This window comes from Osmerus eperlanus, chromosome 9, assembly GCF_963692335.1.
Source record: "Osmerus eperlanus chromosome 9, fOsmEpe2.1, whole genome shotgun sequence".
Classification (NCBI taxonomy): domain Eukaryota; kingdom Metazoa; phylum Chordata; class Actinopteri; order Osmeriformes; family Osmeridae; genus Osmerus; species Osmerus eperlanus.
In genome coordinates this window covers 11473312-11501167 of record NC_085026.1, presented here as the reverse complement: position 1 = coordinate 11501167, position 27856 = coordinate 11473312, and the positions used below count along the sequence as shown (strand labels likewise).

General features: G+C 39.6%; 1 protein-coding gene across 2 annotated transcripts; it reads right to left on the bottom strand.

Annotated features, from left to right (window-relative positions):
• Positions 1 to 448: 448 nt before the first annotated feature.
• Positions 449 to 15570, bottom strand: nkx2.2a (NK2 homeobox 2a). 2 transcript variants are annotated; one of them, XM_062470277.1, is made up of 3 exons: positions 9949 to 10503; positions 9000 to 9302; positions 449 to 898 (listed from the first exon to the last, which is right to left on the bottom strand). In XM_062470277.1, exons 1-3 carry the CDS (start codon positions 10202 to 10204, stop codon positions 705 to 707), a joined length of 753 nt encoding a protein of 250 aa, XP_062326261.1. In that variant the 5' UTR covers positions 10205 to 10503; the 3' UTR covers positions 449 to 704. The 2 variants fall into 2 exon arrangements, with proteins under 2 accessions (XP_062326261.1, XP_062326260.1); XM_062470276.1 differs by lacking the exon at positions 449 to 898 and adding an exon at positions 15492 to 15570 and having other exon boundaries at positions 3746 to 9302; positions 9949 to 10254.
• Between the last annotated feature and the right edge of the window lie 12286 nt (positions 15571 to 27856).

The window sequence follows — 27856 nt, the reverse complement described above, 5'->3', positions numbered from 1 at the left end:
GAAACATTAGTATGGAGGGTACCATATAATTGTTGTAAGACCTTGTTGAGTAAGTCATCTTTTTTTCTTTTTTTTATCTGACTGACGGTGTTATGCAATGCACTGGACACACTATCCTAAAGTTTATAGATAATACTTTTGTCCTGGTTTACAATGTGGTTTAGCTTTCTTCTTACTGCTATGTTCTTCATTTATTTTCCCTATTATTATGTTCTGTCAGCTTCAAAACACTACTCCAACCAATTTCTAGATGGCTTCTTATCGAAAGTAGGTTGACTTTGGTTGATTATGAGGTTAGGACTGCTGATGTAAAACAAGGATGCACAGTCAATACATGAACCCAATTCAGAATGTAGTTGTTATGGTGTGTAGTGCTCCTGTAATATGTCTCTTCAGTGTATGATGTTAACATGATCCAATAACTCAAAAGTAATTCCTGTTAAACATGTTTAATTCGTATTACAACAGACAGTTTGTAAAGAGACACAATACAAGTGATTTATCACAAGGATGGTTACACGGTCATATATGAAAACATTTTACTAATTTTACAGTCACAATACAAAGTACATTGTTTTTTATATACCTTCAATGGAAGTAATGTTGTGTAACACAATGCTTCCAGATTGTTCTGTGATGAGCATTCAGGTTAAACAGCAGTCTCTGATTGAAGCATGTCTGACACAGATGATGGTTCATCATTATCAAACTGCAAATCCCAGGATCCATTTGCAGTGCAGGCATCTCAAGCATCTCAGGTTCATCTTCGGAAGGAGGTGAGACAATCCATTTAGCGACAGGCATAAACACTCAACTCTTGGAACATGATTGTTCGCGCTGTCTCCAATGCCCATCTTACTTGAGAGGATTGTGGTTGTTAAACAAGACAATTCAAGTCCTAAGGTGGAACATTGGGGAAAGAGAAGACAAAGAAAATAAGACCATATAGAATGTACAACATTGTAAACTTACTGCAACTTTACTTTTTACAGGAGTCAGCTATTCAAATAAAACATCTCAAAGAGTCATTTTATTTTAAGTAAAAGGCAGCCAGGTCTCTATTGTGTAATAATAAATATTTGAATGACAAAAGATTTGAACATGGATATAATGAACATTGTTAAGGAAAACAGAATTCCGAGCTCCTTCTTGGACACGTAAACATATTTGATGAATGAATTGGTGAATTGCAAATGCCATAGTGAACCCCTTTTTCTATTGATCGTGGTCAAGAACCTTGACGTTTACTTGAAAATGACACTTAAACTGGTGGCCTCTCTATGACACTTTAAACGCTGACCTATCCAGGGTCTCTCTCAAGGACTGCCAATTCAGCGTCTTTTCCAGCATACATAACATTGTTGCTAGATTTGGCAAGTAAGCAAGGTCTGAGAAGAATTAAATGGCAAATACACTTCCATTTGTCAATATATAGCCATTTTTGTTGACTTATGCCGTTACACATTTAATCACTTGAGTGTGGTATCCTGTCAGAGGGACTCAAACGTTGTAGTTGATGTAGTACCCTGGAGACCCATACACCTTGTGGCCAGTGGTTCACATATAAAACATACAAAATAAAATCCTGGAATCAAAATGATTTTCAAGACATTTCCACTTCCAGTTTCAACTGAGACCAGGTTATTACATATTTGCTATATATATATGTGTGAGAAGAAAAATATTTTTGAATACATGTGCTGCATTAAGCCTAGCTGTAGAGACAGAATTGTTATGTCTGTGTTGAGGATTGTTGACCTTTGTTGCTACATACAACACCAATGCCAAACTTGGCATTGTCTATCTCACCATAAATATTTAAATAACTCCACCAAGGCCATGTGAAACATGTACTGCATTTGGCTAAAGAAAGTAGGCCTACTTGATTACTATTTATTAATACGCGTGCAGGAAGCTGAAAACACACACACACGGCAGGGTGTCCACTGGAGAAATTCGGCTCTGCCTTTATCCCATCCTGCTGTCCTTCCTCCCAGGGCAGCGGGCAGCCACATCAGCAGTGCCCAGGAGCCAAGTCCAGCTGCTCACCCAGGTCCTAGCCAGGGACATGGGCAGGAGAGCCATCTGTTCTGCATGTTTTTATATTGGGGATCTTTGGGGAGGGAACTCATGTGAGAAGAGGGAGAACATGCAAATCTATGCAGGATGGCCCAGGAGATAGCCCACCTGAGCACCGAAAGGCACCAACAGGACGCAAGCGGGAATCGAACCCAGGACCTTCTTGCTGCGAGGCGGCAATGCTACCACCGTGCCCCCCTTAACCTAAACACTGCCTTGAAAATAGATGCCTCCTCACAATGCCATTTTGTTATTGGGTTATGGCTGGTTACAAGTTGTGAAAAATAGGCAACAAAGAAGATTTTTGAGTTTACAAGTTTAATAAAGATATGATCCAGCAAACTCACCAACATTAGAACACTGGTGTAATGCCAACAGTTATATAGGTGGTGTAGTAACAATATTATCATACTGGAGAATATAAGTAAAACATATGCATAAGCAATATTCATTAGTTAATAAGAATAAAAATGTATCCTTTATATGATTCTCCTAAAAAGTTCACAGCTGCCTCCACTTGACAGACTTATTACTGGTCTCTGCTTGTGGCTGTCACCAGACCCTGCTCCAGAAGGCCTCCAACCTTAATCTTAAGATCCTGTAAAGGACAGAGAAGACTCAAGCTCATGCACATGCATACACACACACACTCAACATACACACACACACTCAACATACACACTCAAAAACAACAGCTCTACAGAGAGGTCTTAGTATTCTGCATGCCTAATGTTTGGCGATGTTTTACTTTTAATATCATTGTCTATATTACAGTCACAATTAAACAACTGAAAATGTTGCCTTATCCTTATATTTACCCACCTCATTGATAAGTCCCCTGGATACAATATGGTGATTTGAAGACTGATGTGTTCCAGTAGATTTTGGAGCAGTTTAGGATAATACTAAACTGATGGAAAGAAACGTTTTGTTGTCCAAATAGTGAATGGATACATATAGATAATGTACAACATATAGTGGCTTTAGAACATATCCCTCAAAATAACAATGTCTTTTTATGTCCTTTGATGACAGAGCAATGATATCTTTAACTATGTGGGGAGTCAGGTGGCTGAGCGGTGAGGGAGTCGGACTAGTAATCCGAAGGTTGCTAGTTCGATTCCCGGTCATGCCAACTGACGTTGTGTCCTTGGGCAAGGCACTTCACCCTACTTGCCTCGGGGGAATGTCCCTGTACTTACTGTAAGTCGCTCTGGATAAGAGCATCTGCTAAATGACTAAATGTAAATGTAAAGCACACCCAATAAGGGAGTCAGGTGGCTGAGCGGTGAGGGAATTGGGCTAGTAATCCGAAGGTTGCCAGTTCGATTCCCGGTCATGCCAACTGACGTTGTGTCCTTGGGCAAGGCACTTCACCCTACTTGCCTCGGGGGAATGTACCTGTACTTACTGTAAGTCGCTCTGGATAAGAGCGTCTGCTAAATGACTAAATGTAACTATATAACTTTCCAAGTAGCTATGAAACCAATAGTCTGACTATACCTTCCACTATACTTCCAAATATTTTTACAGTGTCCTGAGATCTTAACAACTAAATAAGGCCCTCTAGAGGTAAAGTAGCCTACATTTCAGATAAAACTGTTAGCTTGTCTAAGTTGTTGGTTCCTTGAGTCTGTTAGAATGTGAAATGTAGTCATTTTGAATATTGTGAATATAAGTGCCATACAAGTAATTTGCTACACCAGGACCTTAAAGCTCACAAGACAATCTAGGCGTGAAGTAGCCTACACATTTTATAGATGTTTCTTTTTTCACAAATAAAATCGAATAATTAAACTGTTTTGTTGTGCTGTTGTCCAATAAGTGTGAATAAACTGGGTGACAGATGACCATTTCAGATAACTAGGGTATTAAAGCCGATGAGGGCGGTAGGTGTGGATTTTGGCATACTGGAATGCAAAATTATCGTATAAGTCAGCAATGACTGTTTTCTTCATCATTTTCGTCGTCGTCGTCGGTAGACCGGAGCATCATAGCCTAATCTAAATATCGTCAAACGCGTTGGGCATCAAGTGGGTCTACCACCAGAATGTCAATGGCTTTTATTTTAAGGAGAGAAATGTAATAATTAGGGCTACAATGGTATATTTTGCCAAAATATTTTTTGTGATCCTATTGCGCCACACTGCGGAGTCTCTCTCTCTCTCTCTCTCTCTCTCTCTCTCTCTCTCTCTCAACCTATCACGACTCTAATCAGATGCCTGAAACAACATACTTAGGCTACTTCTATAAAAAAAATATTGGCGTAAATTAAAAAAAAAACTCTTTAAAGCTGCAATAAGCTAACATTAATACATTCAAATTTGATAAACAGTGCTGCCAATTCTTGTCTGAACTTCCACGCTTTCCACCCAGCTCTAATTTGTATTCCAATTGGTTTTATAAGATAAGGTAAGGTGGAAAGCCCGCCTCGCCAAAGGCGATTGGCTGGAACAGTTGGCGAGGGGCCTACTGCTGGAACTTAATTGGATGAAAAGTAGCGGACGCTTCCAAACATTTTAATTGACAGCACTGGCACTGAGCTGTCTGTTGGTAAACAACTCTCAGATGGACTCATAAGCTTACACAACATGCTTATAGTGGAGAAAACGTATATTTTTTACTGTAAAAATATTATACTTTTAAACATACATGCTTGGTTAGAAATTGATTAAATTATAACTGCTAAAGTAGGCCTTGAAGTTTATGATTAAATATAGCCTAACATATAATATTAGCCTATATAATGAAACCAATTGTTTTCCGCATATGATGTTTTTTTATATATATAGCCTTGGCTATCATGCAGCAACAGCAATAGGGTCGAGGTGAAATCTACCTTAGTAGCCTACTATCTATAGATCTCTGCCTCCATCTTGTGGTAAGCAGGTGAAACAATCCTCCTCTTTTCATGTGTCAGTCCTTCTCTATCTCTGCCTCTACCTCACTTTAATATCTGCACTGTGTCACGGTAGGCGAATCTAATCTGGATCTGCTTTAAGGCAATAAAACTAGATTGTTTCCTTTAAATGAAAGCCGCCATCATTATAGCTTTGAAATCCTCGTTTATTTTGAAATGTACACGATAGAGGATGATTTATGTCGAGGTTCAAATGGTCAGGACGACGAAGATCCACGAGTACCTAAGTGCATATTTCCTGAAGTATTCTATTATAAAGCGTAGGCCTATTAGCTCCACTGGATGAACTATGGCGCGTAATAAATGGTTGTTAAAATGTTTTCTGTTTGTACCTTTCAACACCTTCAAAACTTTATCTCTATTTTCACATAGATTAACTTCATAATGCTCAGGGATTTTGCTGGTATAAGGTTTTGCACGTTGATGTTATAAGGACAGTTTGTGCATGACCATGACACATTAAAATGATAAATTGGGTGAAATATCTCAACACTTTCTAAGACCCAAAATGGCACATGTAGGGTATGCTACGTCTAGACATGGCCCAAAAACCCAAACTACGCATCAAGTTCAAATACATAATGAACAGACGTGTCGATATGCATGAGATAATTAGCGATGAGACTTCATGTCATAAGCCATCCATTTCGATTCAAAAGCATAATATCTTGGCTATTTAAATCTAGCAACAAAATAATACAATAAGCTGTGTGGCTAAAAAAAATCCTTGTAAATACAGCCGAGTAACCAAACATTTGCTATCCTGAAGAAACTGTATTCGAAATATTAGGCCTAAAGGCCTTTTACAATATTAGGCCTACATTACATTATTTTAAGGAATCGTTTTGCAATGTTTAAGAAATATCCGTTGAAATAACATAAATATTTATGATAAATTGCAGATCCCTTATTTATTTTTAAGTTCGTATGTTGTTTCTTTTTTAATGAATCGATTCCCTGATTTCTGGGGAGGTCGTTTCGATTATTTGTAGTGAAATTATTGCATGACGTCTGAAATTCTAGAATGTAGTGTCTTGTCAAAGTACAGACTGCTTTCACAAATGGTGTCAGATTTTTCCATGGAGCTTAGAAATGTGAACAGGCCGGCATGAGACCCTTACACAAAGCAAACAGGAAACAAGACTGACAGAAATTAGGAGTTTAAAAATAGTTTAGCTGAACAGTGACCATACACTTTTAGGGACAGACAATAATAAGTCATTCAGTGGGGAGGATCGGGCGGACCGAGAAGGGGAAGAGAGAAATGAGAGGGCTGTTGTTAGCATAGCTCTATCAAGAAAGAAGGACTCCCTGTTATCTGTGAATGAGGGCTTTTTTTCAAGAATAGATATAGCACGAATATTTAATTCGTTTTTCTTTGAGAGACAACAATGCTTTATTTGAGAGCTGGACACAATTTGGGTTTTGTGAGGGATCCTTTTCTCCTTGCCCAGGCCCAGCTGTCCATATGGAAGACAACGTGTGCAACAACGATCACAATGCCACCAACTGACAGGCACGACAAAACCCCAAGGATACATCTCCCTGACTCGGGGATGCACTGGTCGAGATAAAGGAACTGAATAGCACCAAGAACCTCTGGCAGTGTCTATCCACACAGTCTGCTTTCCCACTCTTGCTTCTGCTTAATATGCACGCCTCTAACATTCACGAGAACCTGCCCTGGTCCTTTGTGTGTGTTTTTGTTGTATACTGTATATAGTGCAAAGATAGAGTGCACAAAACTAGTCACAGTGGTGAATCTTAGGTCACGGGGGTTAGAGCCACACAGAAATCAACATGTTTTATTAACTGGAAGGTATCTAAATTATAACAGTCCGCTGTTATTCAATATAGTGGATGGTATAGCACTACGCATATGATTGTACGTGGATTCAACTAGGAATACAACTAAGAGAAAACTACGAACAATTTTCTGTCAGTGCAACTTATAAGTTGGAGTCTATTGTTCAGAAACTGCAAAGGTCAAGTTATTTTGTATCTGGAGACTGTGAAGTAACTAATATCCTGATAAGCATAAAGGATATACAGGGTGAGCATTCTTTATCGATCATGTTTAACACAATGATCATATGCAACCGATTGGATAATACAATTGGGAGGATATGGGGAATAACTGTTTGTCCCGATCTCAGCTTGCTATAATGTAAACGTCTACAGAACTATCTCAGTGCAAAACCAATTTCTTTTTAAAAGCAGTGCCCCTTGAGATAGAATTCTGTAAATAATTAGCTATTCGTGTCAATGTAGCTGTTTGCTCAATGATAATGGGGCGACTCTAACATCTGTTGTTCTAAGATTTCTCTTCTTGGCACAAACAATGCATAAGATATTCGACAGGTCATCATATTTACTCAAGATACCAAACTGGTCTAATTTTCCGCAGTGCGCTCGTACTTGCCAGTATTGTGTGTCTGTTTTGGAAATACTTTTTAAGACTAGTCTTTCATAACCTATAGTAACTACTTATTGAGATTTACCGGCTTATTCAGAAAATAGAATTCCCTAGTCAACTGAATTAATCAAGCCTACTATTCTTTATTCCACAAAGTCTACGTTTTTCTTTTTGCTAATTGCCAATTGCTTTTTTGGCAATTGCTTTAACTTGTAGCCCATATGCCCTTATACAAAATATGTATGCATATTCCTCATTTAACTTTTGTTTGCCACGCAACTTAGTCTAAAGTTTAGTGAACATTTCTTTTTCATGTTAACCCTTTAAATGTAGCCTACCACTTAACATCGGAGCAGTAGCCGATGCGGGAGCATTCGGGGTGTTGAAAAGGAGTGCTTTTGACTCAAAGCTTCTTAGCTGAAGAAGCCCTCTTATATTAAGTAGCCTAAGTGGATTTTAGTCCCCATTTCACAAGTGACTTTAGCCTCTTTTTTTACTGACTTGTCCAAATTCAGAAAATGTCGACGGATTCATTCAGGCTCAAAAGAGAGAATTCAAGTGCGCCTGATATGAATTTAGCCTACCTCTACCCTGTGTTACTTAAGCAACACGTATCCTCACATAGGCTAATCATAATATGTTTACGCAGTCTATTCAGGCATAATCAAATTCATGGGACGTAGTTAAGACACGCAAACCAAAAACGTAATTTCTGAAACAGCATTTTATTAAAATCCTTATAAAAAACGGGATAAGTCCCCATCAACGCGCGATGTAACTGTTATTCACATAACCATATGAGATATTTTACGGCAGTCATGACATTTTCGTCACATAGTATTATACCCTTCTTTTAAGTTGGAAATATGTATATCTCCAGCTAAACGATTCTGAATGTTTTCTAGGTTGCAAACAATTGCCACAATGTATTTACAAAAAGAAAGAAAGAAAATAAACAAAACAAAAAGGGAAAAAAGCTCAAAGTTGCCAATGTTTATTCATGGCCATAAATATTTTCGGTCCATTGTAAAAGAAGCAAGAAATAAAATGTTCTATAATTATAAAGTGGTTTTGCACGTGCTGATAACACGAAGGACAAAAAGAAAACATCTCTACAACACACAAACATATTTTACAAAATTTCACATGAGCATTGACATTCTTAAATCTAGGGAGAGGCTGGACCCAGTTCTCATAACGAAAACATGTAAACACGGCGCACACAGTAGCCCCGAAAAAATGGTATAGCCTATGGGTCAAGCTGCAAAATGAAAGTCTTTATTTTGTTGTGAACTCCCTATCGTGCTCTCAAAAGGCAGCCCTTCCAGTCTCTAATTGTTCACCAAGTCCACTGTTGCGTTTGCACCAAGTGATGTGCTGGGAATTGTGGCGTGGTGGCGGCGCTGTACTGAGCATTATATTGCATGTGTTGAAGGGACTGGGCGCTATACGCCGAGAAGGGAATTCCAGCCTGAAAAGTGGCCGCCAAGTCCTGAGCTTTAAGAGTATGACAAGGCTTTCCATCCCTGACTAAGACAGGCACGGCCACCCGCCGGGGAGAGGGGAGATGTGTCACTTCCATACCTTTTTCAGCGCGGGCTCTCTTCATTTTGTACCGATGATTCTGGAACCAAATTTTCACTTGAGTTGGAGTCAGGCGAATCAAACTCGCGAGGTGTTCCCTCTCTGGCGCGGATAGGTATCGCTGTTGTCTAAACCGACGCTCAAGTTCGTACGTCTGCGCCTTGGAAAATAGCACTCTTCTTTTTCGCTTCTTCCCGGAGTCGCTGCCGTTGCTTGAAGTTTCCTTGTCATTGTCTGGTGATTCGTCCGCAGAGGGTTCCGGAGACTTGGCGGAGTCTTGTGAACTAGCTGATAGGCCATGCACTGCGTGGAAACAAAATGTACAGTCAAACACAGTGCAATACAAGAATTCATTTGGCCTAATAGGCAACCTGTCAGACAAGACACTTCATTTTTGCAGACATTTAAGGGCATTCATCCAAATATTCTGAATGTAGGCTAATTCAATAGTAGCCCAAATGAAAATGCATGCCTTTTTATTTTCACTTCTGTAGCTTTCGTAGGCTAAATGATTTCCATCAGTCTCCTGAAGAGGGTGATACACCAAAGCAGAAAATGAAGCAGTCTTGCCACAAATTCGCGTATGCACAGGATCACATTTTCAAGTCGAAATAACGAAAAATTATGCTATCCATGCTTAATGCTACAAATGCTATATAATAGGCTAGGCCTATTACACACATTATTCAAGAGATAGGCTACTATGATTAGGTGCTACATGTGGATGTAGACGTAGGCTACAACGAAAGGTTGTAAAGGTTGGCACCGTATACACAGTGAATAAAGACAAGTGCTGCACACGATCTAAGGGCAGGACTGAGACCGGGCAGCGGTATAGATTTTTCATTCAGTAGCCTATAAGTTTAGGCACATATCGTTTCGATATTAGGCTACTCATAAAAAGGCAGATCACCCTTAAAGCGACAAAAAATTATTGAACAGCACTTACGTGAATATTGAATACTGTCCGTGGTAGCAAGCCATCTTGTGTAAGGATTGTCACTACTATCATAAAATGGGTTCTTTAAAGGCAGGTTTTGAACGTTTTCGAGCGGACTTTGCACCAAAACTCCAGACGTTTTTGTTGTCTCAGATCCTTCCGTATCTTCCTCCGCTCCAGTGATAGATCCTTCTTCATCATTCGTGTCAGGGAGGTCCAAAATGTCCTTTACAGAAAAGCCCGTCTTTGTGTTGGTCAACGACATGTCTTGTGGAAATGTATGCAGGAAAGTTGCTGCACCAGTTTGGCAATCCGCTGTTTTAAAACAGAAAACACAATCGATGTTTCAGAAAAAATATAACTGACGTTATACGTGGAACTACAGTCAGAGCAAATCACGAGCCGCTGTAGATAACCATTGCCTAACCAAGTAGCAGAGGAATCAGTTCTGTAAGTCCAGGAAGAATGCCAAAGTGGCTGAAGTGCTATAACTGGTTCATAGATACTGTGCCACTGCTGGGTGCTAGGGGGAAATAAGCCATTACCGGTCTGATCAGTCCATATAAGGTTGGTCTCAACACATGAACCTGCAGTGAAAAAGCATTAAAAACGCAAAAGGTTGGCCACGTGTGGGCGGGTCTTGGGAGTCAAGTGGATGAAGACAGTGTTTGCAGATGTGAAATTGTGGGTTTTGGGGAGATCCGAGCCTCTACCATTGGTGCTTCAGAACATGATGAGTGGTATAACGTGTCAATTAATTATAAAGATGGGGAGGGCCTTTTTTACACCCTATTTACATACAAAGGACCTCCAAGTAGCTTTATACTCTGAATACTTGAAAGCACGTTTTAACAAATTGCTCCTGAAAAAGCTTTTGCGTTGTACCCTCCGCATATAATATAAAATTAAATCGAGCTGGGAAACTTGTTTCTTGGTGTCTAATGCAACTATGCGATCATACTGGAAACCCCTTCGAATGTTTATGACAAACACACTACATTTTCTTTAAGAAAGAGCCAATTCAAATTTTCAAGACTAATTTATGTAAACCTTCTAAGTCAATATTTATGTCCAGGCTTATGGACAAGGATCCTACTTAAAACCTGAAGTCTTGTTTCAAATCGTCGAAGAGGATTCAATGACAATATAATAGCCCTTTTATTACCCAGTAGGATGTGATTAATAATATACTGATATAAATAGTAATAATACATCAAAATAGTTGATATGATAAGCTACACTAATATGAATCATAGTAATAGGAACATACAAACATGACTTAGCATTACATGCAAGTTGTATTCTTAGGTTACTTCAAATCAATTCGTACAATTATTCGAGTAATTGTTATGATCTAATAAATCATAATTATTATTGTTTTATGTTTATTTTTATTTTGTATACATTCATTCATATCCTATTTGTTTTAGTCTTCTTCCGCGTTGAGTAGACTACTTCATTGTCACCTCTTTTGTGGAAAGTTATCATTGTAGATTAGTTTATTTTTCTTCTTTCAAGATTTTTTCCGCTCCCCTTCTTCTCTGCTCTTGCCCCTCTGCCGCCTACCTAGTATGTGATGTGGGTGACAATGTTTCACGTTTTTAGCAAGTCCTCTGCGCATCCTGGGTGGTCGGACCCGGGCAAACACAAATACAAACCGATTGCTAAGCTGCAGACAATGGGGGAAATGTAGACAAATGTCCGGCTCCTGTTGGAAGCTTTTGTCCGGGTGCAGTTTTTGCATTTATTTCAGGGGCGAAATAATAGATGATTGACGCCCCTGTACAATGCTTTCTAACTGTTTGGAATAAATCTGAGGTTGTTCCTAGTTGTCATGGCATTCAACTGCTTTCAATGGACTATCTCTTCATTCAATCCTGAATCCCTCCACAATATTAAGGAAAGTCCTTCATCTCAGCTCACACAGAGACACATAGCCTATACACACTTTCTCTCCTATCCCCTTCTGTAAGGTACAGACGAAACGGACATAATATATATATTTATATGTATATATAGTGCCTAAACATAGCTTAGCCTACTATTCACTGTAGTTGGTCAAAACGCCTTCCGCCTCCTAAAATATATTCAATATTTTTTTTTAATGTTTGATAATAATAATAATAACAAAAATAATAAAAATACAAAATAATGATAATTATACATATAGGATAAATGTTTGTTATCAATAGGCTACAATATTATCAAAGTAATATTATCCTACAATTACAGTATCCCAACGCTGTAAACTATCATATTAACAGCCCCTAGTTCAGAAGCCTGACCTAGAAGGTAAATATTTCACCAGCCTAGTTGTGGTATATAGAATTAATCACACGGTGGTCTCCTACCTACAATGGATCCATTGAATTCGACGTGGTATAGGCCTAGACAAACTCGAGCTGTGACCAAACCTCGGAGACAGAGTTTACTCCCTGAACTGATTAATACTTACTGAACCCAACGTGCGAGGAACATGTTCATGGATATCGAGCTGGGCTCTGTGTGGGGTAAACATGCTATGGATATCGTCAGGGCTAGCCAACCACGGTGGAATGTTGTGCCAACTTCACATTTCATTAAAAAATGTCAATTTGAATTTGGTCCTTATTCCAAGATGGAGTCAATTATTTTCTCAGAACTGTATGCAATATTTGTGGGCCAATTCATGATGATGTTCGAATAACAGGATACGCTTACCACCCGTGTCATTCAGCTTAGCCATTGTAGAAAAAGAGTGTCGCTGGTTTTGGTGACTGTTGGATCGCACGAGTGCAGTCTGTGCAGTTATTGAACAATTGAACTGAGGGTTTCGAAAAGAAGAAGCGAATGTGCACAGGCATAAGTGGTCGTACTTCACTTCGAGAGTCTATTTCCTTGTGTTTACCTGTTTACTTTTGCAGGTAACAGGCTTGCCTTTCACTCTGACGGTCAAGCAGTCTTTCGTGAAGAAAGTTAACGAGACAGAATAAGTATTTTAGCACAATCCATCCCTTCCAATTTAATCATGGCTACGAACGACGTTTACATTTACATAGGCTAGAATTTGGGTTTATGAATTATTGTGGTTGTGCCTAGCTTATTCTCAAAATCGATTAAAATTAGTTGTTGTTTGATTGTGTACATTTTTAAATGTATACGTATTCTTGATATTAATAATATCCTGTAGGCAAATTATAGGCACATTTTAGGCTGGACCAATTGCAATACTATTCGAATTAATCTAGTCTTAGTAGCCCTTCCTTGCCAGTATTGCCATTATTTTAATAATTATTATGATTGTTACATCCTCATCAATATAAAATTGCCCCCTCTTGTAAATGATTGTCATCATCATAACAAACACACGGAGCTTAGAGGACGTACATTGATGCTAGTAGACTAAGCTATGGACACAATGATGGCTCCAGAGCCGGTCTGCAAAGGCTCATTGTCAATGGGAGCATAAGTGTGTAGTGCAGACTGGCTATTAGATGGACACCTTCACTATTCTGATAGAGGAAGCAAGATTCGGCGCGTTTTCCGAAGAGACGTTTGCATTACCACCCAGTTGAGCGTAATTATCGCTAAAGGCAGACATAGCCTACTCAGACCGGTGCGTTTCGAATTCTCAGGAGGATAGAAGTGCTGTTCCACCTCTGGTCTGGCGCTAGCCTCCGAAATGGAAGCACATGAACTATGCAGAATTTTTATAGGCGTATTCATTCTACCCTATGTAATTACTTTTGGATTAACTTTGATGTATCAATAAGAAGTCGCGCTACTCTCAGTTAAGTTCCATACTTTAAGATGGTTAGGCTGATAGGCCTGCTGCTAATTTAAAATGTCAGAATATAGGCTATGCTAACTGCATCCTAAAATAATTAATTTTCAAATAAACCAGAAAGCCCATCGGACGAAATCCCCCCAAAATGTAAAGTATTGTTCACAAATGAATTGATAACGACCTTTTATACCCTTGATTAAATACATCTTTTGATTTAATTTATTAAAATAATGCCGCGGGATGGTGTGTAGGCTATAATAGGTTTGATATTTTTTTCTTCTTTAATCGCTGAATTTCAGTGTGTTTCGATGCCTCCGGCTGGCAGTTAAGCTTTGATAATGGTAACCTCATTTGCCTTGGGGTTCTGTTGATAAATATATTTGGTGACAAGTCTGATTTCACTCTCTATGATTAAAAGGCTACGTATAATATTCAGGTAAACCTACGTCCGGTTTATTTATAGAGCTTAATCACGGCCCGGGGAAAGTGGCCTGAGGCACAAATCATTTTGAGCGGGTTGATTCCAGAAGCATTTTTCGCTTCCAGGCGAAGGCAGAACCTTTATTCATCTCCCTTCCTCTAATGATTAAACATGTCAAAACGAGATTACTACTGCTCCCGCGCCCCGAGGACATGCTTTCATTTGTTAAACCACCAGTTTATTTGTAACGGTGAATTTCATGCAACACTAAGGCGCACAAGGCATTTATCGCTTTCTATGGGACAAATTGCTAAAATGTTTATTATTTGTAATCTCTTTACCAATTCAAAAACACAATGAGGGACAGTTGATGAGTCTGAAACCTTTCAAATGAATCGTATGAGAAACCACTCTTCAGTCCTTGTGTAGGCCTATGCATTTACAGTAGGCCTACGAATACTATTCCTCCTACAACTCATATCAACTGTACTTAAAACAAATTACTCCTGCAGTGAACACACAACATATAGCCTATGTGAATACAATGACCTTATGCTGGGAAGCGTTTGAAGATCGTTGTTATCACTCTTGATGAAGATCAGCAATACACTAGCGGGCTCTACCGACGAAGCTGAGGAACGACAGCATGAATCACTATTTTGTCATCATGAGGGAACATCATCTGCAAGCCTTTCAAACAATGTAGAAAAACACTTCAGAAAAACTTTGCCTTAAACTTTATCCCAGCTTCTAGATTTATGGCAATATTAGCGTAAATGACACCGTCTTTACCCCAAAATATTTAGTTTTAAGGCCTAATCACCAAGTCTCCAGATAATAGGCTGTAACAAATTACCTAAATTCACGAAGCGGTGCTGTGTTGGGTGCATTTATTTGAGTGACACAGCAATACATTCTGACTAAAAGATTCACGATTTTCTATCTTCTTGTTTGTTCCAGAATTAGATTCTAAATGTGAATCTAAAGCCATCCAGGATGGAGCTGTGTGCAGTCAGTAACCTAGATATAGGCCAAAATCCTATTTTAGTCTCATTGGTTATATTGTAAATACAATTTTGCGTGGGCTGCTCATCCTCAAACAAACCACAGTATCCATGATTTAGTAAACATTTTTGAGGCTACCGTGACAAAACCCAATTCCAGCTGGCATGATCATGGTAAACTCAATAGCCTAGATGTCATTTCGCATGATTCTTTGAAAAAGTGCGGCGTGCACGCACAACCATAAAAACAGCAACAAAATAACAAAATGCGATTTAGGACAGATTATTAACAAATCGCATCGTGCACAGTAGGCTATATGAATAATGAAACCAACACAGGTACACAGTCTATTGCGCTCACCTGGAGATGGGTAGGAACTGAATGTTGTTGCCAGCGTTAAGACAGCGCGCGCGAGTTAATGAAATATCTCCAAATGGGAGTCAGGAGTGCGTGCAGAGATAAGCCTGATGCGGTTTATATACCCAGAAAGCAAGTGCTCCTCTTCTGATATTGTCCAAGTGCGTTTGCATAGCTGGCCAAGTGGCTCCGCTCTTGCTGACTGCTAACATTGCATGGTGTTTGTTTTCCCTGCTATGACGTGAGACAAAATATTGGCCATATGTTCATCGGCAATAAATTGGTCATGAGTGCAAACAAGGCTCTCTCTGGATAGTGCTTTCAAAGTATCCAACCAGATTTCACTCTCAGATGTCTTTAAGATTTCTTTAAGGTTGTTTCACAATTGAAGTATTTTATAGCCTCTATTTATTTGATATAGGTACCTATGTATTTTACATGTAGGCCTGATTGTTTAGCTATGAAAAACACAGTCAGGCTATATATTGGATCACATTTGGATTGTGACTCGTGATCCAGCCTCGCACAAGGTTTCTCTAATAAATCACTTGGTAACCAAGAAGGCACAATGCCGAGGTGAGCAGATGTGGTATGTTATCCATGCGACACCCGAGTTTACATTAGATAGCCCGATTCAATGATTGATAACCAAGGTCACATTCAAATGAATTGAAAGTCAGTTTGGCATCACAGTCTACTTAATAAGTTGCAAACCATTTGCGAAATTCACATTAAAGTTTAAATAAATAGGTTATTTAAACTAGACATTCATTACAATTGTAATCATTTGCAGAAAGGAGTTATAATACATAAAAACCCTTGTCTGTTATGTAACACCTATGCAGTGTATGCCTTATATTCACCTAATAAAATATAAAATCAAATAATAATAGGCATACTCTGTAAACGACTGTAAATTACAGTAATGTAGACATGCCCAGATAATGAACAAAGACAGAAGCCTATACCTATGCAACACACGGAGACGGAATCGTTTAAGGTTTACCTATAAAGACATTGCCTAACATTTTCAAACATACCAAAGTTATCAAACACATATTCTTTTCAAAAAGAATAAGTTAAATTTCTGCATTAATTCAGCAAATCTGTTGTATGATTAAGCTGACGTAGCCTATCGTTCTCTTTTGCTCATAAAAGTTGAAACTGCTTTAACTGTTACCTTCCAATGTACGTATTATTTGTATTGAATTTCATATTTATATGAAGCTTTATGTGAATACACATTTCTTTTTCTCAAACGAGTTGCATAAACATTGGCCACAATATGTAACTCGTTTCAAGATGTTTGGTTTAAAAGTATACAAAAACAAGACAAAGGAATACTGTCCTATGTGTTTTACTACATGGGAAATGTAACAATAAACACCTAAATGATAATAACTTGGCATAGTATAACAGTATAATATAGTTTTGCTTGTAACTGTTACAGAATATGGTACCTGTTGCATGACATGAAAATTTCATTCAATTTAGAAAACTTCATGGACTAGGTGGGACAACAGAACTAGTTACACCTGTTTCTGGGCTAACGCTTATGAGGATGTCAGTGATTTCTGTGCAGAAAGTGAAATGAAACACACCTCAGCTGTGGTATTATGACATCCAGGGAGAGACAACTTGAATCAAAGCACAATGATTTTATTGTGGGCAGTTTGGAATCTTTGCATGATAATAATAGTGTTGCCTAGTATTGCAGGAGGACCCATCAATCAATACAGAATACACTGCTGATGGGTTTTTTGCAAGAGCACTTTACTGATGAAAGACAGAGATTACCCTCCCTGCTAACACTATGTTCAAGAGTATTGCTAAGATGCTGGGAATATAAATAAATAAATCATCCACATCCCTCATTTGAAATTCCACATTAAGTCAAAGTAGTTAGTTAGAGTTTCAATGTATTCATGAGGTCCTGATGAGAGAGAAATACCTTGCACTCATTCGTTCTGAGAATACCCTTGTGCTATTTGAGATTCACCATGAGTGCTCTGGGGCTAAATACAAGACCCCCTAAACAAGGAAGCATAAGATAGGCCCCCACTGGTCAAGCTATTATCAATCCCTGGTCTGAAGGCTGATGACTGAGACACTTCAGATGTAGTCAACCGCCACACAAAGACACTGATGGCACGGCATTCTCAAATCAATCAGTTCAAGTTTTAATATATCGACCACTCAAGGAGGAACGAGAGAGAGTGAGAGAGAACTTCTCGACACACAAATGCCAGGGAGACTAGGGTTGATTTTCCACAGAGGATGCGCTTTCAGAAAAATGTTTAATTAAACTTGAGGGCACACTTGTTGGATTTTGTGTATATAGGCTTGTCAGAGTGGCTGAGACTCGTGATCCAGGAGTAGTTAATATACATTACCTTTGGTTTGAGTGATAGTGATCCCTCTTATTAAATGCCCCAGTAAACGTTACTTTATCAATAGATGCACTTAGCAAGGCACATCATCACACGCCTTGGGCTCTGGTGCTGGGCTGGATGAATAGGCATGGTTGAAACATAGCCTTGCTTTAGTAAGAGTGAGACAAAAGCAATGGTACATTGTAAGACAGAGGAGCTGTAGAGTGCTGGACATATAGGTCTCAACATTCTTAAGATGCTTTTTGGGGAAGGAAAGATCAGGAAATCTGCCTTGAGTGTATGTTCGGTAAGAGATTAACAAAGTGAAAATGAGCCCCAACACTTCTTGTATTTCCATAGATCCCATCACAAGGAAGCTTTGTCTCTAAGTGTTTATAGAGAAAGGTTTTGAAGAAAATACAATAAATCGAAGTGTAGAATTCTTCTTGGTCGGTGCCATGCCACACAATGCTATACAATGGACTTCTGCAGTACAAAAACCAAGGCCAAGGAATATGTGCCAAAGAAGGTTCCACATGGCACACATAAGGCAGCCAATAAATACAGTACAAGCTAAATCCAATTCCAGGTCATAAACTATTGGCATCCATCAACATCCAAGCGTCTCAAAAAGAGTATTCTTTTCTTCTCCACAACTTCTTTTTACCTTCACATAAGCCAACAAGCCATATACTGTTGTGACAAGACAACTATTGTGGATCATGTTCTGCACTGAGGTAGAAGTAAATTAATTAATTTAATAATGGTCTGGAATGAAACAAGCACAAACACCTTCCCATGGAACAGAGATGACATCCTGAAGTCAACTAGTCAATGGATAGATGAACAACACACATTCAATGGGAAGCTGCGAATGCCTCTAAGATTTTACCATTGATGAGTATAAAAGCTGTCAACAGCTTCATCAGTTTCATCAAAATGGACAATAACCATATCCCAAGGTAAAAGCAATAGAGTGCTATCAAGCCACTACAAAGCACTCTCTATTGAAGGAGGCCTTTAGAAAACGTGGAAAAACAAATCCAAGCAAAAAAAAAATCTAAGCTTGAAGAGCACAGAGATTGTCACAATGAAATGGAAGGGCTGAGATCTGATGGTCTCAGGGTACTCAGGACATTTTCTATCCAAGAGAGTTGATAGATTCTGGAAATGAGATGTGTAGTGGGTGGAAGAGGGAAGAGAAGGTAGTAAAGAAATGAAACAGGTGGAGAAAGAAAAGGAAAAAGAGGTTCCTTTGCCTCTGGATGCACATTGCCATCAATGGTAACAATTCCTTCACTGGTCAAGGCCATAGTTGTCCCAGGTAGGTGAGCCGCTTGCCTCAAGGACCGCTTTTTAGGTCAACTTCAAAAGCTGTGCAAGGATGAAACACTACTTCAATTCAAATGTCTAGTTTGAACTGTGGACAGGTGTAGTTTGTACATGAAACCCCACATTTTCTGGTAGACATGTATTAAAAATGTCATCACATTTTAAATGAAATGTATGTTTTTTTGGGCAGCATAGCCATATTTTGTTACACGGAGCAGGAATAAAAGAGAGGAGATCTCCACCTCCATAGAACTATTACTAAGATGTCACACTCATATTTGAGCTTTTGTTTTGGTTAGTTCTTGAATCATTTGAAGATATGTTTAACCAAAAGACTTAGACTTAAGTACAAGTATATGTTATGAAACTGAGTCGTTGGCTCAATGTGTCAATGTGTCCTTCACATCCACAGTCTTACAACCTTTGAAGGTAGTAAAATATTTTGACTTTGTACGTCAATACAAAGACGTATCTAAGAAAATGTTCTACTTCAGAAAGATTAATTGACAAGAGTTGTAAGGACTTTTATGACAATGTCCTTGTTCTGATAACAGATCGTTGTTCAATGATGACAAAAAATTCCCTTCAAACCATTACAATGTGGCTGTGATCATTTGTACCAAACATGAGTGTGTAGTTTACCTACATCACATCATCCTTGTATGCTGTTGTATTGGCTGATACAAATAAATAAATGAACACCACCACTCGGTTCTCCCAATGAATTGACCCATTTGTTTACACCTTTCGGTCAGGTAGTTTTAGAATCACATTAGATCGTACATACATTTTATATTGTAAAGTTTGCAGATCCTTTATATTACAGTAATTAATGTTAAAAACCTGTTTGAATCAGTGTGACCACAACAATGACAAAAAGAACCAAATTCCCAAACCAGACCCGGGCTTTCTGAGGGGAAGACCTGTGTTTCTCAGTAGATTGTGATTGTGCACAGCTTTTACATAGACCCAAACCCTGTAGCATTCTGGAGTAAATCCTCCACCCATAGCACACAATGGAGGGTAACAGACGGGTATACAAAGATGAAACACTCACCTTGAACCAGAATGCTCCTTGAAGAAAAAACGATTACCCATCTGCACATTTCTGAAGCCTTTTGATTAATAATGTGTCTAAAATAAAAGGAAAAAACGCAATTCAGAAATCTCAAGGTAGCTTTCTGCAGATGGGTAGCCAACATATCTAGATAATTAACTTGCAGATATTCTCTTTATAAGGGCCCACGATAGCAATTAACATGTTTTGTGGAAAGATTAAAACTTTTTTCGAAGGTGTTGAAGATCGATGAAAATCCATTAGAGGAGGTCATCAAATAGGAGTCCCATTCTAATGTACTGAAAGGATGCTTTCATAAGGTGATATCAATTGAAGAATAAACCCCAAGGGCAAATGCATGATTAAGAACACATCTTTAATTGGCCTTCTAGGTTCAAATGAATACAATTCTATAATAAAGGTAAGTCCCATCCAAATTTCCATTGACTGCATGGCAAGCCTCTCTTGAGCTAAAGTTGCAGAAGGCCGGAGCTGTTAGAATGCAGACCAAAAAGGGCAATTTAGTCTCTTAGCATTACTAATCTTCAAATGGTGCACACAGGGCTCTCCATGATCCTATCCAGTCCTTTTTGCACTGAGTCGCTTGCAACTATCAAAGGAAAACACTCCGGAACTTGAGTGCAATTTGCAACATTCTTTAGAGCACAGCCCTGTCTTCAGATTAAAAACATGCATGATGATAACATTTTACCATTTGTCATGGAGACAAAATGGTCCCTTTCCAATAATGTGCTGACACATACCAGAAAAGCTTTTATAAAAGTTCATACAACAACTACAGACGTGCAATGGAAACATTTTGAGAATACATTTACTTGTATAATCATGTGTGTTTACCCACAAAACTATTACATTAGAGTGTGTTATTACAGCATCCCTGGGCCTACACTGAACCACACTCAGCCGAGGACTCTCTCTGTCGCCCCCTAATGGTGGCAGCTTATTCAGTCTGAGCCCTGGTGCCCAGCTGAGGAGTGTCCACCACTACATCCTCTATGTCTCCCTCTCTCTTTCAGGTAATTACGTCTTTTATCCTGGAGCCACAAACAGCTACTTTCACAGTGGACATCCAGCAGTCCTAATGGCCCATTATTCAAATAAATGGGGGGTAACAGTGTGGGGTGGATGACCCCCTCACAGCCGCAGGGCCCTCCATCCAGGCACACCTGCTGAGAAAAGGTAACGTTTATAACTGACACCTTCACAGGTCAGAAACAAAATGGCAGGTGAGGTCAGCATTGGAGGAGCACACAGGCTCTGTCACACCGCAAACATATCCATTTGGTCCAGCTTTGCTCTTACGGTTGCCAGGCTACAGACTAATATAGGGTGACCAAGCGTACGTCAGGAAAACAGAAGTAAGATGTTGACTTTGTGATAAGTACCTCTTCAAATTAAACAGGACCATCCCATTGCATTCAAAATAAAATTTCCAGAGGTCAACTTTAAATGGCGTCCCATTTGGAAGGGGAAAATCCCTGTGTTCTTTAACTCTCTCAACCACTAAATTTGCATACCAGTTATGTTAGTTAGGGGCAATTAATTATTAATGTTTTAATTGCGTGGAATGGAGGGGATAATATCATTGTACGGTAGTTTGTGGTTTGTGTGCTCATGTCGACGAAACACTCGGATGTCTCCTTATTAAAGTACACAAAAAGATAATTATGTCCTCCTCTGTCCAAACATTGTCATGGTACTGCACTAGAGACTCATTGCTGAATTGGATACAGGAGAGGATCAGGCTCTTATAGTTAATGTGATCGGTCACTCGTACACAAGAGTGGTCAAGGCGAGTCAACTCGGCCTCTTTTGCTGTTCCCGAGTCAAGGTTCAGGAAAATTGTTTTGATGCCACTGATTGCACCACTAACTGAGTTTCACTTAATATCCAGTGAATAGGCCACAGGCACTGTTGAAAAAGCTCGACTTAACAAAATGAGAAAAAGGTAGGGTTATAGCAAAAATGCTGGGAGGCATCTCTTGGGACTTGGTCTGATAAATAAAAATATGTTAGTACTTTGCATAACTGAATATATTAAATATGTAAGAAAGAGAGACAGATAAAAACAGAGTTGGATACAATAGGTACTCTACCGCAATTCCACAGATAGATACAAACAGAGATAGAAGATGAAACACTTTATGAGCTATACTGAATAAGGATTCCTCGATTAGTTGTATGTGTGTGTGTGAGTGATAGCACTTCTGTGCTGTGTGTGTGTTGGGGGGTGAAGTAGCCACTTGCAGTGTCCCTTCTGGGTTCAGGAGTCGGTGGGGTGACAAGGCCTTATTCTCACCAACTCTCCCACGTTCCTCTCATCACCTGGGATGGCCCTGCTGAAAAGACTGGCTGATGTCATTGGGAGGTGGTATTGATTGACCAGGAGAAGCAAAGGCCAAAGCAATTAAAGGACAATAAAACATACAGGCTAAAGACTGTGTAAATAAAGAGACTCTGCAGTGGGGCCAGACAAAGGCCAGGCCAGGGCCCATTCAATGTCCTCCCTTGTTCATAGCTGGCCGAGGGTCTTCTCCAAGGACTGAGGGGCTGTGTGAGGGCTGGGGGGTGCTGGGAGAGGTGGAAGAGGGACGGTGTGGGTGTCCCAGGGAGGAGTAGTGGGATGAGAAGACACTGCATGTTGCTAGGATGCCTCTAAGTGTTTGTGAACGGCTGAGCTCCCCATGTCCGGAACTGTCCGAGGGTGTCAGGTAATTACGGATGTTCAGCAGCTCAAGAGGGAACTCACACAAGTAACTAGATTTGGGCTCTTCACATACAGACACCCACGCACACAAACACACAAACAACTTATCTTTTTCTCTTTTCTTTCTCTAATCTTTTGCTCTTTCTGACCCCACTCATTAAGCACGGAGCGACTGAATGTAACAACACGTGATTGAAGGATGCAGTTCTGAAAACTCTAAAGAACCTTTCTATGCCTGAATAGCAACAGAGAGAGAGTGAAAACATGGCAGTGATAAAAAGATTCCTTGGATAAACACAATTGTCAGCAACTACCAATGATTTCTTCAGAATAACACAATTAAATTGTGTTTCATCAAATGAGATATATATTCAGGCACATCTATGAAGATAATAATTACAAGATCGAAAATGGATTGCATGAAAAAATAAGGGCACGCTTCTGTTGCCATGTCCTTTAAAGATAGCGCAGCAAAAGATTTGAATAGAGTTTCTTTTAACTGGAGTGTTGAATAGTGAAACATCATTTTGTATAGTTCATCCTCAGTCGATTTTAGTTGCAAACACAAACATACAAAGTGTAGGTTCATCAAAAGCCTTTTCACCTACACTAACAGTACAAGCTGAATCATTTCTGGGAACAGCAATGGAAACATACTGTGTTGAAAACCCATGTTGATTTTAAACATTGCAAACACTCCAGAGAAATCAATGGTAAGTAACACATTTTGAGGTCCTTTGGATTTTCTTTCAGTGAGAATTAATAGGTTATCTGTCACCTTTGAGAATCTTTTGAATTTAGGATGCAGAAAGTACAGGGGTGTGTATAGAAGTTGATCTTGTTCATACAACTTCTCACAAAACAAAGTGGCACGTGTTATTGTGTTATTTCCAACTGCATACTGCAGATAATGCATACAAATAACCTAAAGAACATTATGTCCTTTTTTCATATGTGACTAACAACAGTTGAGAGTTGTTATGATTGTGATATAATATCCTCGATAAATGTATTTTTCTGACACCTCTACATGTTGGCATTTTGTTCAAATCAAATCATATCAAATGTATTTATATAGCCCTTTGTACACGCAAGCATGTCACAGAGGGCTTTTCATACGCCCATAGAACTGTCCCTCAACCAACCTAAACCCTCAAGGAAGACAAGGAAAAACTCCCAGAAAAACTCCCAACAGGAGAAAAAATGGAAGAAACCTTGGGAGGAGCAATTCAGAGAGGGATCCCCTCCTCCACAGACGGTTGGTGAGAGAGAGGAGCAGAACACAGGCTAAACATAGTCATACAGTGTCAATGGGTTTTGAAAACCCAAAATCCATTGTTCAACTTTATAGATGTAGGACAGGACCGGGAGACTCGCTGTTGGCTGTCATGGAGACTGGTTTCCGGTTGACGACCAGGTCCAGCGTTGGCCGACCGACGACCAGTTGTGATTGTAGACGCCAGGGGTAATACACTTCATGTCACACAATTTGACTAATTTCCGATTTATAGGATTATGCATCACACTTTCTGGTAAGGGTTATGGTCCGGTTTGGTCATGCAATTTCGGGTAGTTGGGCGGTGTCCATTCTGGGAGAGTCTGATCTGAGTATAATTTGAACCCAGGCCTCACATGTTCTCCCTCACTACCAACCTTGCATCATCATTCCCAACTCTTACAGGATGTCACCAATGAGACCTGTCACATGACAGACCAAGTGGCACAGATGACATTGTACTTTTCTGTACGTTTGTATGAGCACCAAAAACATACTGAAATCCTTGCAACTTGTTGAACATAGATTGCCTAATCTGCACCATTTTCTTTGGCTTCAACAGCTATTCACAGATACTGCAGCACAACTGTTGTTATACCTTGTTGTGTTTTTTTTACCCTCACCCATGTGGGACTTTAGTCAGTTGCTACCTGGGTGCTCAGCTGTCAGAGATTGTGTCGAGGGGAGCATCTATCAGGTACTCACAAAAACACAGGGACCGATCAACCCCAGACCTCTGTGTTTGAATCCCCTCTTTTCCCTAGTGACCAGCGGGACCCCCTTCACTTCAGGTGGGGTCACCCGTCCTCGCAGGGCCTGAACCTCCCATGGGTTTGAACCCTGGTTCACAATGGCAACGCTCTCATCTGCCCCACAGGTGTTAACCTGAATGAGATCCTAAGCTCACCTCCCCCACACACTTTTCATCCCTTGTATCTTCATCAAACGAAGGCCAGCGTTTGCCTCCAATCCGCTGCCTCATTTGCGTTTTCTCATTAGCCGACACCTTTATTATTCAAATGGCATTGTTTCCACTCTTCCTATCCGCACACATTGGCCATGATCAACGCAAGGGTGCAAGGCAACAGGCAGAGGGCAGCCACTTCCTTCATAGGCCACCTGAAGATACAGACCCCGCCCAAAAAACATGTTGAATCTCTGACACAAATTGGCATGTTGGGGTCTGTGCACAGTGCGACTGGAACTGTAGGAGACTTGTAAACACTGGAGAACAAAGGGATCAACAAGAGCCACATATTTATCTGGTTTGGCTGTTTCTCTCACCTCTAAAGAAATATTCTTCTGCGACCCTTTTGCACATTCTAGTACTTGAGCATGATTTGAAAAGAAACAGCACTTGAACATGATTTCTTCCATGTCTAGCAACTCAATGAATCTGAAATGGAACAAGAGCTTAAATTTGCCAACCAGATAAGAATAATACAAAATACAAAATAATGTATTAGTTTTCCGCATTATTGTCCACATGTACAAGGGCATTCTTGGGTGACATCCTGTTCCATTACCCTTTTCAGTAGTAGGAACTTGACATCCGTACAGTATAATGAATATTACATTGATAGCGGTACAGTTTGTCACTGCTGGTAGTCTGTTGGTAACACTATTTCAAGTCTTAGCAGCCTGTCAAAACAAATAAATGAATAATGTCCTCCTGAACTGGAGTCTCCACTGTGGTTGAGGCTGGGGTGTAAGTTACAAATACACTTAATCATTGGTGTCTGACTGTGACACTGGAACACCCTAGGAGCCAGCGCTGAAGGAAGGGGACAAAGGAGGACTTGATAGCACTGTCTTTTCAAACTAAAGAGATGTGAAAGATTGGAATCTGTATGGGAGGGGGAGGGGGGTTGGCGGGTAATATCCCTCCTAATGTCTATACAGAATAAATATATTTTTAATTTGTGCTCTTTTATTAACCAGCAAAATCACTTCAAAATGAATAGCACATTATTAAGTCTTCTAGTGGCTCTTACTAGCGCTTTATCAGGAGTTTGTATCAGTGTGCAATTCATCTCCAGCCAGTCTTCACACTGAATATGTTTTATATGAGCTCCCATTCATCATGGCCTGTCAGCTCTCCACGCTATCATTATTCAGTGTAGAGTTATAAATTGGAATCATTAAACGTTTTTTCATTTAATCTGATTGCAATAACTGCTCCCTCTTTATTGGCTTGTGAAAAGAAAATAGTAAATACAATTGTCTGTCAAGATCCCAGGGAGATAGTCGCTTCTCCCTGGCTGAGATGAATTGAGGCCAGCTGAGGAAGCTGGATCGATGTCAGCACATTTGTTCAACTTTCATCCAGAAGGGGCTCAGGTTGAGCCTGCGAACGATGGGGTGGAAAGGAAACTGACATGACTGAACCTGATGAGAACTGCTGCATTTGGTGTTTTTATTTTTTCATTTGCAGTTTTTCGTCATTCAGAGGTGTCTTTCAACTTTTCAACACGGCCTCTACACAGACTTCCACAAAAGAAGAACGACACTGTGAACTCAATTAGATTTCCAGTTTCGTTTTTTCTTAAGGTACTGCATCTCTGCAGTGATTGAAACCTTTCCCTCAAAGCACTGGCCTTTGAAGTCAAAAGTAAGAATACACTTGAACAATTGAAAAATGAGTGCAGCATTATTATTACATAACCTGAACATATTCTGAAGGGACCCAGACCTTGACAACTACATTGAGTGTTAAAAATGGGCTGCATCTATTCAAAGTTGCCAAAAGCTTCTATCTGTGCTCTGGGTCACATAATGAATGTTTTAACAATGAGAATCAGCTCAATACATTGATTAAAAGGGAAATTGAATTGTCCGCTTCGTGTCATACACAATTTTATGTGGACATTTCAACTCTTGAATGATACTCACGTATAATAATGCTTCTGTGTTAGCAAACTCCAGCGGGTCATATCAGGGCTACAAAAGTTGTATAACATGGAATCAGAATCAGATCAATCAATAATGTGTAACTGAAATGTTTTGACGCACTTAACAGAATATAATGGCAAAGAGGCAGATGCACAACTAATCAATGCTCCAGAAAAGATAGGTTGAATAAGATTTAGCCATCCAGTCTGGTTCACTGAAGTATACAGACCCATGCATGTCTATCTTTTGTTCGAGGAAGTGGCACTGATTTTCTATATTAACAACTTGGTCACACCGAGGTTACATCAGGTTATGTAAGGTTCCTATGTTTTCTAAAAGGTAAAACATGTGACCTTGTTTTAGACACAAGTTTCTGATACACATTTTACATTTACAACTCCTGTCAAGAGATGGTCATTTTAACCCATAGCCTACTGTTTAATAATGGTAACTGAAGCAGTGTTGAGTCTATCTTGTTAAATGACAGGTGAAGACTGCCATCGTCTGGCATTATGTGGAACTCCAGACACATTTGCATGTAGGGAAATCCCATGAGTTCTTGTCAAATTGAGTATAAAGTGCAGTTATGTTATAATTATAGCATTTGCTGAGTCCAGTAATGTTTCTTTCAAGTAATGGGGAGGGACAAAGGGGCACAAAGGGCACAAACCACAGGTTGTCCTGGTGATGAAACAGAGAATCTCTCCTGCA

Coding starts and splice junctions, on each gene's coding strand:
- nkx2.2a (XM_062470276.1), bottom strand. CDS start 10,204: ATGTCGTTGACCAACACAAAGACGGGCTTTTCTGTAAAGGACATTTTG. Junction 9,303..9,948: donor GGACAGTATTCAATATTCAC/GTAAGTGCTGTT, acceptor GTTTCCACGCAG/TGCATGGCCTATCAGCTAGT.